A 19,695-nucleotide genomic window follows, 5' to 3' on the forward strand; every position below is an offset into this window, starting at 1 on the left:
TATATTATGTGAATATTATTTGACTATCATATAAATTACGCACCAATTCCCGCTCTGTGTTACCGCTCTCATTGTCCGTATATTATATTGTTTTTTTAATTTCGAGAGCCCGTTTAGTATTTAAATTTTGAATTTAATTATTGTCTTGAATAAAAAATTTTTTAAATATGATATAACAATATACTAAATTTACGTGAAGAAAAAATTAATTCAAGATCACACACACAAGATTAGCAATTAAATGAAAATATAATTAATTTGAAATACCGTGTATGAGATTAATCTGTCGAAACGCATATTCTCGCTTCATCGTTATGCAACAAATTCGACATAAATATTCACTTATTGTAGAGAATGTCTTTTCATATATTTTGTACACGTAATTAGATAAGTGTTTTCCAGTTGTGTTCGTTATCAACATTTTTGTTCATGTGATATTATTTTGTTTACGTAATTTCATCATTTCATTAAGCATGCATTTCTCTATTCTCAAACAAACTCGTTTCGGCAATACACTGAGAGAAAAATGTCGAAGTATTGCGAAGCAAATGTTATGATGTTTTTTTCGATATTTATTAGTTATGAAAGATTTGATTGTGATGACGAAAAATATACATTTCTGTAAAACATATCTTATTAACTGTAAAAAAATAAAATAGATAGCTTATTTGCCAGGAATAAAATTTTATTTTGCCTTATTTAATTAAATACAGATTTATTTCAGCAAAATAAATATATTTGTCACAATTAATTTTTAGGTATCTTTTTCTCAGTGTAATAAAATATCTCACATTTACAGTATTTGTAATTATATCCTGTTTGCCGATTAGTAAGAAAAATATTACGAATGCTATGGGGGTCAGACAAACGGTATTACCTCTTACAAATATTCTATCCAATGCATTTATTGGGGAAGAAGGTGAACGAATTACCGTTCGGCTGCTAGAAACGGTATAAACGGATTAATTTCTTTATCGGTCCAGCTGCAGATAATAAAATCATGTTATAAAGTACCGCTTCCCTCAAAATCAATCCGATTCGCAAACTAATAAATATAATAATTAGCATGATATTATAACATAATAATTGCATCTAGCGTAATTGAGAGGATGGGCGGAATAAAGACCTAATTACAAAATCTTTTTTTGATAAAAATTAATATAACTTGTTACTTTTTTATTATACCACAAATGGGAACAGTATTAAATGTATATTTATATAATGTCTTTGAGAAGTTATAATATTTCTCTATTATGACCAATATTTAAAAAGTTATTTGCAATTTAAAAAATACAAAATGAATATGAAATACATTTTACTTTTACTTATACGAAATAAATTGAAATAATGTTCAATCATCATCTAATGAGTTTTCGTAAAGATTTTTTAACATAAATATGTTGTAATGAAAACATATTATTGTCGTATCATTTTCGTTCAATCTCTAGTAAAAGTCTCATTAATAATTTTAAAATCATTTATGCCCTTTTTTCATAGATTTATATCATTTTTATAATCGCAGGACAATCGAAACACGTTCATATTTAACTAATGTAAGCAATATCAATTTCTTGTTTATTTGCGCTAATCTCAAGAAAAAGAACTTAAGGGGGTAAGCCTAAGTAAAATTTTCAAAAAATCGTAAAAAAATTTTTTTTTTTTCCGAAAGATTGATGTCTTAAAAATATACTTCTAAAAGGTTTTTATAAAATTCGAAGTATTTCTCGAGTTATGTGAGTTTTAGGGAACAAGCGCTCAATGCTGAATATGCAATACTGAAACTTTAAACGTGTTTTTCTCAAAAATGTTTTTTTTCAACTGGCTGTGTCTATAACTCGAAAAATTTTCGACCAATTGGGCTCAGCTTTGAACAGTAGCTTCACAAAATTCATGTATAGTTTCAGTTAAGCGTAGGGATTTTTTTTTTAATTGTTTTAATAGTTTTCATGGGGCCACATGTTTAAGAAGTTCAAATGTGAAATAAAAATTTTTTTTAACCGTTGTCATTTTCTAAAAAAAAATTATTTAAAAAAATCCGCTACGCTTAACTGAAACTACACTCATACAGATTTGAAATTTTCAAACAAATTTTATTTCAGATAATTACAACTTGAGTTCTCTACATAACCGATGGACCATGTTTTTTGAACACGGAAGTCTACAATGTTGAGCAACGTCATATATTTATATTTCGACATATAAAAATTCTTAAAATATCTTCAAAATGTGCCCAATTGATACATCAATTCATATTTTTTCTAAAACTTATAGTTATTTAAAAAAAAATTGACAAAAAAAGCCTTTTTTAAGGCTTTTACTTAGGCATATCCCCTTAAGTAGAATTGTACTTTTATTCCGCCAATCCTCTCGATTACATGTATTGATCGGTGTACCGCAATAAAGTACAGCGCAATATTTAATATAAAATACATGTAAAATCCCCTGAGAAGCAAACTTCTAAGAATCTTTCTTCAACTGTACACGTGCAGTTGGCATGGAATTTAATGCACTCGGCAATTCCGGTCGCCGACATTCCTGGAAGGTAGAAAGGTCCATAAACTCGAAAAAATTTGCACGAACGCCATTTGTACGAGGACTTGAATAAACGCCCCTGGAAAACACAAAATATCGCCCTTATCTCGAGGATAAAACTATCATCCTTATCTTGCGCGGATAAAAATTTATTACCACGCGAATATAAAGAAAATAATGAAGACCAAGAAAGAATTAAATTTCACACTTGTATTTTTTTTTCATTTCTTATCGTTCGACGTGTATAAGATTTCTTTCTTTAGTACCGCGAAAGGGCAGCAAATTATTTAGAAAATCTTTAAGTTAAAATATGCGTATCACATAGTGCCGCGGGCATGAAAAGTTGTGAGCTAGACGACGTAGATGATGCGGCCTCCTTGTCTTGGAAGTACCGTTGCGAGAAGCGGTGGTGATGCTGGATACTCACGTACCACTTCGTTCGAACGTATAGGCATAAATCTAGCATCGATATTGAATGTCATACGTACATACAGTGACTGAAGAAAAGTACTAATATTTCGCATTCCTTTATAAGAATAATAATAAATAAAAAATAATGTAATGATCATTTTTTTGTAAAAATTTTATGCTTTATTCACAATGCAGATAAAAGCAATATATATTTTAATAAAATCTGCTTTACAATGTAATATTCTTCTCTTCTGTGAAAATTATTTCAAACAAAGACATGGAATATATATGTTTTATTATTTCTCTTTTGCGATTATTTTATATTTACGTTTAAAATATTAAATTAAATGTATATAATGTATTCATTGTTTAATTATATTATATAATTTGACGGTTTGCAAGCTATCCTACAACTAGTGATTTTGATCGAGAGATTCTTTTATTCAAGTTGAAGTATATTTTTCCTTAACAAATTTTTGAGAAAGGTTTTACACAAATTTTTCATTTTTAACATTATCTTTGTAATTAAATCTCAAATTAAAATTTTATTAGAGTTCGTCCGGAATTAATAGAGAAATATGATTTCGCTATCTGTTAAATTTATCAGCATTCCTTTCATATGTACATCAATAGAATCATCACGTGTAATTTTCTCTATCTCGTTATTAGATCGCAACAAGTGCAATAACGAAGTGAAAAGAGATAGCTTGAATTCAACGGTGATTGTCGCCATCGACATCCAGTAAATTCCATTCACTTCTTAAGCTCTACCGTTTCACTTTTATGCAGTTAATCTTCACTGTGTATCAATGCATCGTTTGAAATCGTGATAAATAGGGACGCTTTCTGTTTACTGGAATGTCAGAATAATAAATGTACGGAATATTTCTATAGCGAGCCTAGTTTTAATATTCATTCTCTAGCGGTGTTTGCCAGAAGATTCTTTCATTCCAAAAATTAAAGTTTAACTGTAGGAGTTTCTGCTTGACGAACGCCGAAAGAATTACAAGCATGCCACTGAAATATTCATCGAATGCTTTCACGTACAAAAATCACGCTCTGACTACTTTCCAATTTGTTACAGACATGCGTTGGTTTCGCGGCCACGCCGAGGCACCGAGACTTCTGCGCCTAAGTCCTCTTCGAGCCGACGAAGACGTCAACGAAACGTCCTACCATCTCCGTGCAAGGTCTCGATGCAGAGGTAAAAGTTGCCTGAAATGGCGGCGCGATCATCTAGCTAGTCACTGTAGGAAGAGTAAAGTACGCTCGGTGATACGCGACAGCCGTGATTCTCCGTTTATCCTCGTTGCCGAGAGAATCGGTCTAATTCCCGTAAAAATGCCGTATCGTCTTGCGTGCAGCGCGTACACGCGTCTTTGCGTGCCGCCCCGCCGTGTATGTGGAGATACTTGAATCAGGATTTCATCCTGAATGCAGGGATTACGACTCAACGTTCCGTCAAGCTGAGTCCCCGAGTGACTGGCTGGAAAACGAGAATAGAAGCAAATTGACACTACGCCGGCCTACGCGACTGCACGTTAATATAAAGGATCATTGTCGAGGACGCGCAATCCGTAGACCATGCGTGACCGAGGGGGTAACCACTTGATATAATCGTGGGACAGAATCCTCGAAATCATTATAAAATTCATATGAAATCTCTATGTAATCCGATAATTACATATGCAACCACGAGGAATCATTGTATAATATTAAATAACATCGTATATTTTATCAAATTACTTTATATGTAGTGAAAAAAGTTATTTGTAATCAGGTGAAATCATATGAAATCATGTAATCTATGGGACCATATTTCAGCTAGTGGTTACCCCCTCGTGCGTAATCGTATACGCGTCCTGTAGGGCCGTGCGACGCAATTGACAGTAACGGCGCCGGCAATGACAATCCGCAATGGATTGTTCAGCTAATTATAGCAACCGCTAATTAAAACGGTAGTCAGAAAACAAGCCCGTGAGTCTTTAATTAAAAAATTCACCTTCCAGTACGATACCATCTATACTTATATACATAGTTCATTGTGCTATATCATTGTAAAAGAATCGAGTTGTTCTGCCTTCATTTCGTTACTTTTAGAAAAATTAAATATGACAGCTTCGTATTTTATTGAAATGCAAAAATAAATTTAGCAATCTTTTGTCTATTATAGTATGCGAAATATTTAAAGATCTAGAAAGTTAATCTTTTTCTCACGTTCATAAAGTATAAAAAGTATAAGAGGCAGTTAGTAATGCGGATAAAGATACAATTATTTAACCACATAATTATGAAACATTGCTTGTTAGGAAACACAGTCCGCTTCTGAGAACTTTTATGTGAGGTAAAATTGTCGTGGTTTCGACGTCGGATATGACTTAAAGAACGATAAAGTATTACTCGACTGTCCAATCTATTTTTATAGTATCCGGTTTACGCATTCCACATGATAACGTACACACAAAATTACTCACCGGCTGTTTTCGGTTTTATTCGGCTCGACAGATACGAAGACAAATCGAGCCTTATTTCAGAGTTTGCTTACTTCTTACTTGTCAAGGATAGTTGAGCAAATGATTTGACGGTTTGCAGTGCATGATGACGGACTAATTTAAAATGAGTAAATCCCGCAAGCTTACCTTGAAGACCGAAGAGTCTAGTCGCGATAGCAACTGTCGTTACTGGTTGCATTATCTCGATTGCTGTCAGGGTCTTGTTCCGTAAAACTACGACTTGTAGTACTAGGAAATAAATTAGTATCAGTGTGTAGCTTTCAACATATATTTTACTATGACACGTAAGTCCGTGTTCTTACATTCACATCTGTTAGTATTACAAGATTTGCCGTTTTTATCACGCAGAGTCGTGTTCGAACTCTCCGTAATAAAGAAGAAAAAACGTAATTAACTATTTTATACTTCTATTGATTATTGATTATTATTAATTGCAAGAAATTAATTTTATTTTATTAAATTTTATTTTTAGTAAACTTATATAGGACTCTGAAATTAAAAAAGAATATTATAAATCTCTTACTCTTCTCTTTTATTTGAACGAAAAAAATATATTAATACTTATGGTATACCTATAATTATTTTGATTAATAAATATTTTGTTAATATTGTCTAATAAGATACAATTTGGTTTTTACTTTTATTTGATGAATATGAGAAATCGCCTTAATATATGTAAAAAGTATTTATATTATTAATTTTATTTCTTAATTAGAAGTTGACATGTCGCTATATAGCGTCCTTAAGCTTATCTGAATATTTCAGTAGTACAAATAAATTGCTCATAAGAGTATCCTGTTTTACGCATATCCTGTAAAACGTCATATTTCATGGAATGTAGATTTGTCAGTTGTGTCAATATCATCGCGACTGGCAGTGGAAGTGGTCACTTTCGAGTTAGAAGTCGTAGAGTTCGGGTCTGACTTGTATTCTTATTCATAAGCAGACTGTAGAAAAAAATGAGGATACATAATTTACTGTGTTCTATTATTCATCTAAAATTTTGTACGGTGCTCTATTATAGAATATACTTATATATATTTTTATAAAATATAAAGCTATAATTTAAAAAATACATACAAAGCACATAAAAATTATATAAAGTAGAAAAATAGAGAAGTGATAATATCATTACAAAGGATAAACTATATATCTTCTAACTTTATACATCTATTCTACTGCCTGCTGCGCACATTTATTAATACTTTCATCTTTATCTCTCAGACATATCGCCAGTGCGATGGGCCCGGAGAAAATCATCGAGTTCCGAATCCGAGAGAAACTGCTACAACGTGCAAACCTCCCAAGTGACGACCGAGCGAACTACCAGCAAGAAGGACAAAAAGAGGATTCAAGAAGAACGACGGAGAGTGTGCGAGAAGCGAAATCCTCTACTGGATCGCGTGAAGAGCACCAGACTGAGCTTCTTCAAGGATCGCGATTCCGACGAGGGCGAGAACGATGGCGATGACGAGGAAGTGGGACGAGTCCAGTTCCGTTCGATGTGCGAGCTGAGGCACCGCGGTCTGACCAGGAACGAGCTCCGACGCTCGGTCTGCGAGTCTGACCTGAAGGACATCACGGAGGAGGGGAATGGCCACGCGAAGAGGAAGAGACGCGCCAAGTCGCAGAGCAGGTTGTCGTACAAAAAGCAGCAACGACGCCTCGGAAGCAGCCCGAGTGGCAGCCGCAAGAGGGGGATTCAGTCCGGGAAGACGCGATGCCTCACAATTACCGATGGGAGAGGACCGATCGGGGCTTCCTCGAGGCGAACCGCGAGGCTGGTCAATCCATTGGTCAAGTAACAATGGTCGATACAGGAATACCTAGGCTTACCGGTGAGAATATTTTCAAAAAGGATGCAACGACATTCGACAGCATTACGCCATCCAGCTGCCTGGCGGCGAAATTCCGCGCGATGCAGGACAGGTACCTCAAAAGCTCGACGAACAGGCTGATCGCGAAAATCTATAGAAAGGACTGCAAGGACCGCGAGAGGCGAAGACTACGTAGTTTCTCTTATGGCACGTTGCCGGGTCTAGAAGAGCTCCGGACGAATCCGCTGTACGAGGAACAGGATCAGGACGATAATGACTCCGGAATTCTGGACAACGATTCCGCCACCAGCTCCCTGCTAGACGACAGATGTAGCAGCGGCGCTTCCGGACCGCTGAACAACAGTAGCCACAACGACTCTTGTCTATCGCCGCCTCAGCTTCCGCCCAGAAGACCCTTCTCGTCCGCCACGGACGTCGACGGAACCGCGCGACTTTTCGCGAGTTTGGACGTGTACTACGACAAGACCAAGGATAAGGACTCCGGGATGAGTCTTCTTACCGAGGAGTATTCGAGTGTCTGTCAAGCCGCGAACAGTACGTTAATAGATCGTCAAACGAGTCGAGCCATCGTGGAAAATAATACGGATCGGGAAAGAGAGAGAGGTATCGTGGACGAGGATTCTAGACAGAAACAACGCAGTTCCGGTTTACAAGTGGTGAGGAGTAGAGCCTACACAACGGAGACGATGGTCGTCAAGCTTCTTAAGGAGACATCCGATCAATGTCTTGGTATCTTCATCGCAAAAACCGCGGAGTCCAGTCCGGGTTATTTGGTGGCTCATGTAGTGCCGAACGGACTGGCCGATAAGGAGGGCACACTGAGGATCGGCGACGAGATCCTGATTGTCAACGGGAAGAGATTACGTGGTCTGAGTATGGCGGAGGCTAAGAAGATTCTAGGTAATGGTAGCGGCCCTGGGGACATTGACATCGTAGTCTCACGATTTTCGGGCGTCGATCAGCAAGCGAAAAAGTTGAAGGAGAGCAGCGTGGACTACGAGAATGTTAGCATGGAAGATGGCCACGGAGTGATCGTCGAAAGTTCACCCGGATCGCATCACTTCAGGAAGCATCAGACCAGGTGTCACCGAGACAGGAAGGACGAGTCGAGTAGATCGATTTCGTCCGAAAAATTCGCGACGAACATGGATAACGGATTCACGCAGAGCGTTTCGAAGTTCTGTACTCTTCCCCGAAGACCGAGGAACACAGTATCTACGTTCCTTACGGTGCTTTTCGAAAAAGGCGCCGGGAAGAAGTCTCTAGGATTTACCATAGTTGGCGGAAGAGACAGCCCGAAAGGAAGCATTGGTATATACGAATACATTTTCGCTGTATACTTTTTTCAATTATCAGTTATAAATATGGATTATCTCTTATTATACATGTAATTAGAATATTTTATCTTGTTGTTCTGATATGAATCATTTAAAAATTCTAAAAAAACATTTTCTGATCTGTTTTAGATTATAATAAATTCTAAATTATTTCTAAATTCTATATTCGTTAATTTGTCACAGGTATCTTCATAAAGTCGGTACTGCCTAGCGGACAGGCCGCGGAAGATGGCCGTTTGCGTGCAGGAGATGAGATTTTGGCTGTGAATGGCCAAGTTTGTCACGACTTGACACATCGTGAAGCCGTACAACTGTTTCGTAATATTAAAAGTGGGCCGATTGCCTTGCACCTATGTAGACGTGTGAAAAATCGTGAATCACAGTAAGTGATTCTTAAATATTTCATATAACATTTAATCAAATTAATGAATTAATACCGCCGCACTTTTAGCGTATTAATTTAAATGAAATATTTAATTAACATATGTGATGTATCAAAAATTGGAGATAATATTCAAATTATTGTAATCAATATTTGATTAAAACTAAAATGGCTATTAGAAACTTTTATAGAAAAAAATAAAAATTATTTATTTATACATCACTTATTTGGAATCATCATTTATAAATTCCTTTTATTTCATTTTTTGCTTTTCTGTTTCAGAATATCGAAAGCCAAGTCGTGCGCAGACCTTTTGCTGATAGATACGTGAAAGCAATGACCGCTGAAAGAGAGGCAGAGAGCATGGCAAATTATGTAAAATACGAATCGTGTATATACTGTACATTTTCTCAGAATTCATTAGAAATAAAACAGTTATTTAATAACAATTATTTAATTAATAATAATCTGGATACGGTACCCCGTTCGGTATCTGCGAAGAACATTTTCTTTATTGTCCTCTATGATTAAAAAAAAATGCATAGTAATCGATTCTACTTTGTCGTAACGTTATTTGTATAAAATCTTAATGTTAAGGACGTAATGGACTTAAGAATAGTCATAATATTATAATACGCGAATAGTCTATTAATAATAAAAACTATTAATCTATCAGGCAATTACGAGATATGTCGCGCGAAATAAATTATGTAAGAGATAAATGTCAGAGAAAAGTCATAGATTTCTTTTGATAGACTAGAATTCTAAAACGCCGTTTTCTCCATGTGAACAATAATAGATTAGACCTAAATCTAAAGAGCACTTCCGGTGGGCAGTTTCTTCTTCGTCCATATTGTCTAGTACGGCGCAGTAATAGTTTTTATAGTACTTTTGGGATATCTGCAACAATTGTTGTTATTATAATTTCATTAACCACGTCATGATTTTATTATTTCATTAATGCTTGCACTTCCTTACTGATAGATACTTATAAATGCTTTACCTGTGTCTTCTTGTAACTTCTAATTCGACTATACCCTCTCTCACCGTCTTAAATAATTCAATGACTTCTTGGTGCGTGCGGCCCTTCAAAATTTGTCTGTTTAGACTCAAGATTTCATCACCTGAAAGTCAAGAAAATATACTTCTTCGAATCTTCAATTTTTTTGGAAATCATTACTAATTTAATAATTAAAGAGGAAAAATGCTGCTCTTGCAGTTTCCGCTTCAAATTATCAGAATCGCCCTCTTTCCAAAAGCATTCTGATAATCTCGATAAAGTTTAACGACCAAAAAGTAACCCTCGAAGTTGCCAATGACCTCATGACGAGGATGTTCTTGTGGGATGCTATCTCCTGCGCTTATGCAAGCCGATCAGCTACCAGCCCGTTACTCAAGTATGCGGTAAGGAATGGTGGGCAACGAGGAAACCACGATACAGGTGTAAAAAGCGGTGGGCTCGGTTGAAATTCGAGACATGAGAACGCGAAACGCGTCTAACAACCTTCCTGCTTATCGGCACGTCAACTTCCCGCGAATATCTGACCAGCATGGAACGACCCTTCTCAATATTCGTTAGGACGATAACTCGTGATAGATATAAAAGAATATCAAATATTAAAAAAAAAGACTGTTCGCATATATGTAATTATTTCATACATGAAGCATTCTAATGCGATAAAGATATCAGGAAGCGATACATTAATACCGGCGCTATCAATGACACGAGGTATCGTGCCGTCTTCCGATGAAAGAAAGCGAGGACGGCAAAAGGGGAAAAAGAAAAAGAGAAGAAAAGAAAAGAACCAGAAGAAAAACGGTAGAACATGCCGCGACTGTTTAGATATGCATGTGGCGTTAGCTGTCGGATTAAAGATTCGACAGCTGTCTGGCGGGATCCTCGCATCGTCATGAATACATGAGGCCGTCCGTCGAACGTGCGTTCGACGCGGCGTCATGTGCCTTCCCTTATCCTCGCGATTGATAACTCTCGAGCGAAAAGTATTTGCGGTACGTCGATATGTGAAACGAAGCGATATTACGCCGTATCAAAAGTGACAGACTCGATATCGCTAATTATAAAGTAGATAGTCCTGCATGTACTGAATATTATACAACCATTTAATTGCTATTAATTTGATATTCTTAAACAAAAATTATAGCACACAATAAATGTGTGTCTGGCATATTAATGAAAAATTACTACAATTTAGCGTACGGTTATTACGCGTGGAAAATGGTTTTTTAAAAATGGAGTTTACCTTGAAATAGCGATTTGGAAATGTCAGCCTGCCCGCCGGGAAAAACCCTCCTCACGAAGATCCCCATGTCACCCCGGGGGCTATCTCTGCCACCTACAACGCTGAAGCCCAAACTGGGTTTGCCGTAGCCCTTCTCGAACTTCGCCACATGTCTTGTCAAATAGTGTTGCAATTCCGTAGCAGATTCCACGCTGCTACGGGTATCCTTTTGATTTTCAGATAAGCACAAAAGCGGCAGGAAGTCGGGCCTCTTTCTCGACTGAAGTGGCTCGGCGTCGCCATCAGTTGTTTTCTTCTTCTTCTTCTTCTCGACCGATGAAGAAACGTGATTCGCTTCGGTGTCGATCAACGACATGCTGGACAGATTCTTCGCGTTTTCCAGGTACTCGTACTCGCCAGGAACGGTTGGCAGTGGATTCTCGTATACTTGCGGCACCGTCTCTTCGTATGCCGTCGTTAATCGTACTGTGTTACCGGTAAAGGACTTCAGAAATTCTTGAACTTCTTCAAGAGTTTCCAGCGTTTTTAGCTCTTTACCTTCGACTTCGACGATCTCATCACCCAATCTCAGTCTACCGTCTCTGCAATCGAAACAATAACATTATTTTAGACTTAGACAAAGTTTTAAAATAAAATCTGCTGAAAATCTGTTAGAATTAATCCTTTGAGGACGTTTTCTTTCTAACGAAGAGATTTAAAAAAGACCTAATTTTCTAAGAGTTTGTGGAGTTGCTGAATTCTGACTTCAGAATTCAGAAATTCAAATTTCGAAAAATAATTTGATATATCATGAAACTCGATTTTAGAAGATTCTTGGTATAGCTGAGTTTAAATAGCCTGAAAATGTTGAATTTCAAACGAATAATAACAACTTCAAATGAAAGAAAATCTCACAGAACTCATAAGCAGTTTGAAAGTCAGTTTGCAACTAAAAATTTTCTAAAACTGAGAGTTTTACGATAATCAGATTATTTTCTTGAAATTCTGTCCTTACAGAATTTATCATTTTCAATTCTTTATTTTTGACCTCAGATTCGAATAAAACAATATGAAATTACTCCATAAGTCAAGTTTCATAAAAATCGAGCGAGCAGTTTACAAAATATAATAGAAGGTAACTCCAAATGGAATCGCTGGTTCACAAAGAGTTAATCGTTTAAAATCAAATAATTCAAAGTTACAAAAATTAGAGAGACGCTATATTTTTATTACAGCGTGCATTCGTAATAAGTTGGAAATATCTGCAATGAGTTTCTCTCACCTATGAGCAATGCCATCGCTTTCGAGTTGTACGACAATGTATCGCAAATCTCCTAGTCTCTGCTGCGCCAATCGAATCCCCAAACTGTCTTTAGGATCTCTCTTGTGCAATTGTATCAAGCAACATCGCCGTACCCTCGTTAACGGCTGGATAATGTCACTCAAAAATCTCGTTTTATCCTGCTGCAACCTCGTGCGATGAGACGAGACGTCCAGCGCCTTCGCCGTATCCGACAGAAGAGTCAATCTGTCCTCGCAGTTTGGAAGAGGAGTGTCTTCCAGCCGTGACACGGCTTCCTCTTCGAAAGACGTTCCGTGAATACTTGGCAGCATTCGCCCGGATCCGCTTTGGTGCCACCTGAGACCATCTATCCCTTCAAAATTCATTCGGGAAATCGCATCCGGCCTGTTTTCATCGGAATTCTGCCTGATTCTGCCCGCGGTCTGAACATTTTCCTGATCTTGGCACTCACTCGGCGTCGAACTTCTTATGGGTTTATCTGCCTCTGAGTCCACGACGCTGCTAGTGTCCGAACTACATTTCAGTCCCTCATTCTCCAATGCCGCTACGGATTCACCTCGTGGTCCATCGCTGTCGTAGCCGGATTCGTTCGAGCTCACATAGTGAGACGACAGTCTCTGCTCACAGCTCGACACCGAATTCCGTCGATTGCTTCTAATAGCGGTCATCATGTCGAGATCAACATTGCAATTCTCCATTATTCCGGTCTCGATTCTACCAACAGCAAAATCTGTCTTGTCGCGCATAGTGTCCTCGCTATGTCGAAATTCGTTGTTCTCCCGAAGAGACAGTAGACTTCCGTCAAACAGGCTGTAACAACCAACATTGTTGCCCTCCCGTTGAAGTCCTCCGGCTTCGATTCGTTCGAGACGGCTGGCATTCAGGCTGTATCTGTCTGCTTCGTATCTGGTGGAATTCCTTTGGAATTCGGCATAGGAAATCCGACCCAGTCGCGAGATATTCTCTTGATTCCTCGCAGCATCGAGACCACAGCTACTAACATTTCCAATCCTCGATCTTTTCCGTCCGAGGGTCGTGGTGTTGATGTAAGAGTCCTCGATCTGCAAGGTCGGGAAGTGCTCCTCCGACACAGTCTTGAAAAGCCTCTCGTCCTTGGAGACCAATGATCCGTGACGTTCTTCTGGTAACACGGACAGTTTCGATCGCAAAAAGGCATACGGGAAGTTGGACTTTTTCGCTTCCTTCAGGTCGCAGCTACTGCTCTTCCTCATGAACGACTCATTTTTCGTTTTCTCGAGATCGCAGGTGCTGAAGCTTACCGAAGGACTACCCAACGAATATGTGGAGGAGCAAGGATCACCTAGTGCGCGAGCCTCAAAAATCTCTTGATTGTTCCCTTGATGTCCCGCCAGATTGTCGCAAGATACCGTCTTGTCCTTTCGAGCGGCTATTTGTAGATCTATACCTTCCGAAGGATCGTCTCCCTTCACGTAAGTCGGACTGTTGTTCAATTGACTGGTACTACAGCTTCTGAACAGGCTTTCTTTGTCCGGTATGGTTCTCTCCTCGATATTTTGAGATCTTCTATTACTTTTGGTCGAGTTGAGCATGCCAGTGGAACCCATCCGGATGAAGAATGATTTGAAGGGAGATGGGGACCGTTGACAAACTGCCGGTAATTTCCTGTTCGTTCTCTCATCCAAGTGTATCTTATTTAATTGATGAATGTCAATATTATTGTTGCTAGTACTAGTATCGTTATTGTTGATATTATTATTATTATTGTTATTATTGATATTGTGTTGCACACCATCGGATCTTTCTGTAATGGAGCAGATAGTCTCACGAGATCTAGTCCGTCGAAACGAATCGATCTTCTTGCCCATCCTGCGACCCCAAATTCCTAGACCCAACACTACAGAAGAAAATATTAATGTGATTATTGACAATTATTTAATTATAGTGGTAAATATATATTATTTTAAAAAATAAATCTGTTAAATAATTTATAAGTAAACAGAGAATGGTCTGTAACTTTATATTTTTTAAATATTTGTGCCTTAAAATCAACAAAAATATTTTAAGCCCCATAAATAGTTATACATTATGTATATAATAATAACAAGGATGATAAAATATTTACCATTCAATAATATCTACTAATGACTAACGATGTTATCATAAATTGTATAGCAAAGATAATTCATTATTTAATAACTAACCCGATAACGAGTTGAACGGAATCGTTTTTCACGTTTCGGTTCTCAATAGGAACGGACGGAAGGTGGAAGGGAGTAAGACATTGAAATGGCAGCGTGCCATCTCGCAGAACGTAGAACGAAAAACCGCCCGATGCCCACACCCGCGTGCGACATATGGTGGTTCTCGAGAGCTGCGGCTATCCGCTGTCGCCATATACGAGAAACTCGCGACAGCGGTTCCGCGTAGTTTGGGACTACTTTTTCGAGGTGTCACCCCGGCTAACGGGCCTGCGACACCGACACATCGGTTCTACATAACGAGAAACGATTAAAAGGCTGCTCGAGTATCGGGCACACGTGTTTTGCAATACGGTACGATGAGCGTGCAAAAGGCGATTTATATCGCGTCGTGTCGTAACAGCCTTATTTATCGCCGATCATGGTGTCCCCGTAATCAAAAATATCACGTATTTAGAATATCTCAACTGGCATGTTTTACTTGTTATCGAGCAAATTGCAGATGTCTGTGAGAAAAGGAATGCCACGAGAGGACAAGTATCATTAAGTAAACATCCTGAATTTTTTCTATCATTTTTTCTGTTATCAACTCTGTAAGAACAGTAAAATAAAATTAAAAAATAAAAATTGTATATTTTATTTTGTACAATAGCATATTTTTAGAATATTTTACAAGTAATTTAAACGGCGAATTTAAAACAGTATTCCTAAATAAAGATTATAAAATTTGTTATTTTATTAATTATATATTAAGATTTATTCAATATAATTACAAATTATATTAAGTAAAAATATATCATATAAAATTATAAACTGAAAAACAGAAAATGATATATTGTTAACATAAATAAAAAACTGAGTTACATTGTCTATTGCTAATTGGCTTTGTATTATATAAACATAAAAAAGAAAGGAGTGAATATTCTTCAATGTTTCTTTTTTCAATTTCCTAAATAATATATCTATATATAATAGAGAATAAATATCTAAATTCATTTATGTATGTTCTAATGAATGGAAAAAAACATTGAAACTTATTTTTTCAAAAATGAAATAATTTATAAAAACAACTTAATAGCTAACGAATTAAATTACAAGCAAACTTTCTATTAAAATATAACAGGAAGGAGCAAAATTACTAATTTCACTGTGATATTATCGTAGTAAGTAGCGAATGCAAGCTGATGTTGGCAAGTATGTCGGACGATGGGGGCTCTAACGAGGCGAGCGCGCCAAGCGAGTGATTAGTGAAAGGATGTGATGTTTTCCTGGATTAGCAGTAATTCGCGGCCGTTCAAAATAGGAGCAAGATCAGTGATGTCGACAGTCAAGTGGCGGTACTTTTTGTGCATAGTCACTATGACGATTAGGGGACATGGAAGTCACCAGAGCATAGAGCCCAGTTTGAAAGTATTGTATTGTATTTAAACCCGCTACAGAATGACGTCCGCGTGCACTGTATTGTTCGATGTAACAGTTTACATTGCAAGCTTTTTATGGTATATGCTTGCAATACACAAAGCTATTCGACGAAATCAGGACTTCATCGCTCACAGCATTAATCATTTTATATTATTTTTACTATAGAGAAGGTGGTATTATGGCCAGTGCATATATTATGGCCTCCCTTAATATCTCCGTTATTATATCCTAATGATCACTTATGGAATTATTAGTTCAGTAGCTCGTCGTTACACCATGACGCTAATATTACCAATACTCAATAACCAGCACTTATTATAACGCATTTTTACTTTCAAGTATTTCGAAACGTTTCTGAGATACAATTTAGCATTTAATTACATCTACTTCTTCATTGTTCTTAAATTTGAGAGTATTATCACATGAATATACGTATTTTTGAGTATGTTATTTGCTATTTAACATTTTATTTGACTGTATATATTTTGAGTTATGCAAATTTAAACAATAGCATGGCATTTTGCTAATATAGCCTTTTATGGATATTGATTATTCATTCTTTTTTGAGGTTTTCATATAATAATTATTTGATAATCGATTGTAGCTCTACTGTTAATCTATAGTTTATATTACGTGTATTATTTTCAGTACTGAGATTTTTAGTACTGAGCAACTTATATGCAGAAGTTATGTGAAAGTATATATTATACATTCATTTGCATACATTTTAAAATGTTTTACTTTTTTGTTAATTCTGTGTAACCAAATACTGTTTTCTAAATAAAACTAATATTTTAAGGCTATTTTTATGGAAGGCCACATTACCATTTTTTTCTTCGAATCATTATGCAATGTCGCCATTTTTAGTAATAGTATCCTAAGTAATAAATATTTCGTAACTTTGAGTTCAGAATCGATTCAACAATATTTTAACGAATATAATTGTCAAGTTTTAAACTTAAATATTGATTGTTAACAAAATTATTGTGTAAAATGTAACTGGGGTGCCGTATATACATGTGTATATACATATATAATACCACTTGCTCCTCTATATTATAATATGTAAAAATATTCGTTATATATTTTTCCTAAATAAGAATATAAATAAGAATAAAAATCAAAATATTAATAAATAATATCACATATATTTCCGAAAAAAATCCTATTAAAATTCATCAAGTATAACGTATCTTAAATTAAATATCTTCGCGTTTGATTCAAGTAAGAAAAATAATTATTTAGAAAAAAATCAATTGCGCTGAAGCGTGATGAAACCGTTTAATGTCTGGTGATCGAATTGATAGCACGCTTCATTATCGAGACACGATGGAGATTATCGACAACTCACCTCGTTGCTTACTCGGATCGTGCTCGACGATGAAGGCTGGCACGGCCGTAACCGTTTGATAGTCAGTCTCGATGACATTCTGCTCGTTGTCCTGCTTCGTTTCGAGCAACGTCTGCATCGCACCCGCATCGCCGCAGCTTCTCCGGGTATACTTGGCCCGGGAGATTTTCAGCAGGGTAGCAGATTCCAGATCCTGACTCTTTGTCCGCGGTATTGAAGTTGCTGATAACTCGTCCAATGGAATCACCGAGCTCGACAAAGAAAGGGCAACATCGTCAGCGCTGTGGCGCCGTGACTTCGATAAACGTTTAAACATCGCTGTGAAAATACAAAAACAATATGCCGATAAAAATTATATACGGTACTAATGGCGCACCTGTACTAGTACAATGCAATGACTGAAATTAATCCTCCGTGTCTGCAATCTATTTTTATTTCCTTTGCCTGCAATCTGAATCTTTTCTCCAGCCTAAATTTTTTTACTGTTCTAAGTTCTAAAAAAATTATGGAAAAATTCAGGATTGTTATCACGTCAATCTGTTTTATTTTTTAATAGCATAAAAAAATTCTGTCTAATATAAAACTCTTAAAAATCATTATCTAAAAAAAATTTGTGAAATTTGAAAACGAAATTTCGCTTGTGCCAAATAGACTCACAATCAGATTGTAGATAAAGGATTAATACCAAATAATCCGTTTGAAGAGGATTTTTCTTATACTCTTTTTATTTCCTACTACTTGATTGAGTATCTTAGACTATTTTTTTTACATTACGGTAGTACACTAGGGTACTCATAATAGTATTATAACTAACTAAAGTAGATCATGAATCTCATAAATTTCTGGAGAGAGAATGTATATATATGCTTTGAAATATTTTATAACGAGGACAAGATGTAATAAAAATGTTGCGCGATCCTCCGCGATGGAGAATGATTGGATGTAAGATAGGAATTACTTACGTCATCCTTTATCTGCGCGTTGAAAAGAAATGTGAGGGATTCGTTATAATGTACAGCCGATCCGACGCGACGTACCGCGCTCGGCAAGTTTCCAAGTACGATTTACCGTTCAATGTCTGGCGATCAGCGTACTTGGCGGACGTTTTTGCAGCCGCGAAAAGATACCGGTGGATCCGCGATCTTTTATTTATCACTCGAATAATGATATCGAGATTCTCTCGCGAGAGAAAATCGACATACTGCCAATCAACATGATTGTGATATCAAAGAAATATACTTACACTGTAATATTATGTCCACTGATATAATTGATACAGTAGTCATTTACTGTGACTCATAATATCTATTAAATGTGCAGTTATCGCTTTTAATGATCTTAAAAAGAAGTATTGGATTTATCATAGAAAATACATTCGAGAGAAAAGAGCGAGAGAAAGAGAGAATAGAATTAACTTCTCTTACGCAGATCGGCCCCACGAAGGCCGCTTGTTATTATTTATTTTTTTCCTCGTCAAGGTTCCCGGATTTCAGTCTCATACTATCATGGTGACGTGTACGTGAATGATTTACACACACGGGTAGTAAGAAGTAGGCAGGCGAAAACAACTTTCTTGGAATGGACGTTGTTGCATTTCAACGCTTCTATCCTCTATCCTTATTTTGCGTCTCTCTTCCTTCAAACTTTTTGCAAGCTTGTTTTTTTCCTCGTTGTGTTATTCGTTGTATTCAGGCAGTTATTGTTACCGTCGCAACTTGATACGAATTAAATTTGTTGTTTTAATTCCATATAACGACACAGAAAAAATAGATTGGGTAGTTCAGCAAAGCTATTAACTAAAAACTTGCTGGGCGAGTTCAATATCTAGGTATAACTAAAATTTGATGATTCAACAAAGAAATTATGTCTGTAAGCAGTCATCAGTATGCTAATTCAGCTAATTTCTTTGTTACAATGAAAATTGTTAATATAACAAGTTTTCTTCATTATAATAGCAAAGTGCCATTTTAACTAGAATATTTTGTTAAAAATTTTGATCTATATATTGGATTGATTTTCATAGAAAGTTATCTTTGTTGTATTAACAAATTTGCTACGATATTACAACAAATATAATTACCTTATAAACGTTAATTTTACTCAGTTGTACAACTTTGTTAGGGGAAGGTCACCGATACCGATATACCACTTTGTTTTTAGACAATATTTCTTAAACAAAAGGTAAA

The 19,695-nt window shown here is 36.5% G+C and overlaps 2 protein-coding genes across 3 annotated transcripts in view; one reads left to right on the top strand and one right to left on the bottom strand.

The window, feature by feature from the left end:
* Positions 1-3,954: 3,954 nt before the first annotated feature.
* Positions 3,955-9,527, top strand: LOC108723165 (uncharacterized). Its single transcript, XM_018448705.1, is given in 5 exon segments — positions 3,955-4,147; positions 6,681-7,112; positions 7,115-8,605; positions 8,815-9,013; positions 9,296-9,527. Coding segments are annotated over 5 exon segments (2,364 nt in total). The 3' UTR covers positions 9,345-9,527.
* Positions 9,528-9,710: 183 nt separating this feature from the next.
* The window catches only part of LOC108723164 (uncharacterized), a 35,301-nt gene continuing 25,316 nt past the window's right edge, over positions 9,711-19,695 (bottom strand). For both annotated transcript variants that reach the window (XM_018448704.1, XM_018448702.1), the window contains exons 2-6: positions 17,510-17,827; positions 12,536-14,432; positions 11,275-11,855; positions 10,017-10,137; positions 9,711-9,913 (exon numbers count right to left, since the gene is read on the bottom strand). In XM_018448704.1, coding sequence (XP_018304206.1) covers positions 9,871-9,913; positions 10,017-10,137; positions 11,275-11,855; positions 12,536-14,432; positions 17,510-17,825 — 2,958 coding nt within the window. In that variant the 5' untranslated portion in view covers positions 17,826-17,827 and the 3' untranslated portion in view covers positions 9,711-9,870. The remainder of the gene's footprint in view (positions 9,914-10,016; positions 10,138-11,274; positions 11,856-12,535; positions 14,433-17,509; positions 17,828-19,695) is intronic.

Source organism: Mycetomoellerius zeteki, unplaced genomic scaffold (genome assembly GCF_001594055.1).
Source record: "Mycetomoellerius zeteki isolate Tzet28-1 unplaced genomic scaffold, Tzet1.0 scaffold223, whole genome shotgun sequence".
NCBI classification, from domain to species: domain Eukaryota; kingdom Metazoa; phylum Arthropoda; class Insecta; order Hymenoptera; family Formicidae; genus Mycetomoellerius; species Mycetomoellerius zeteki.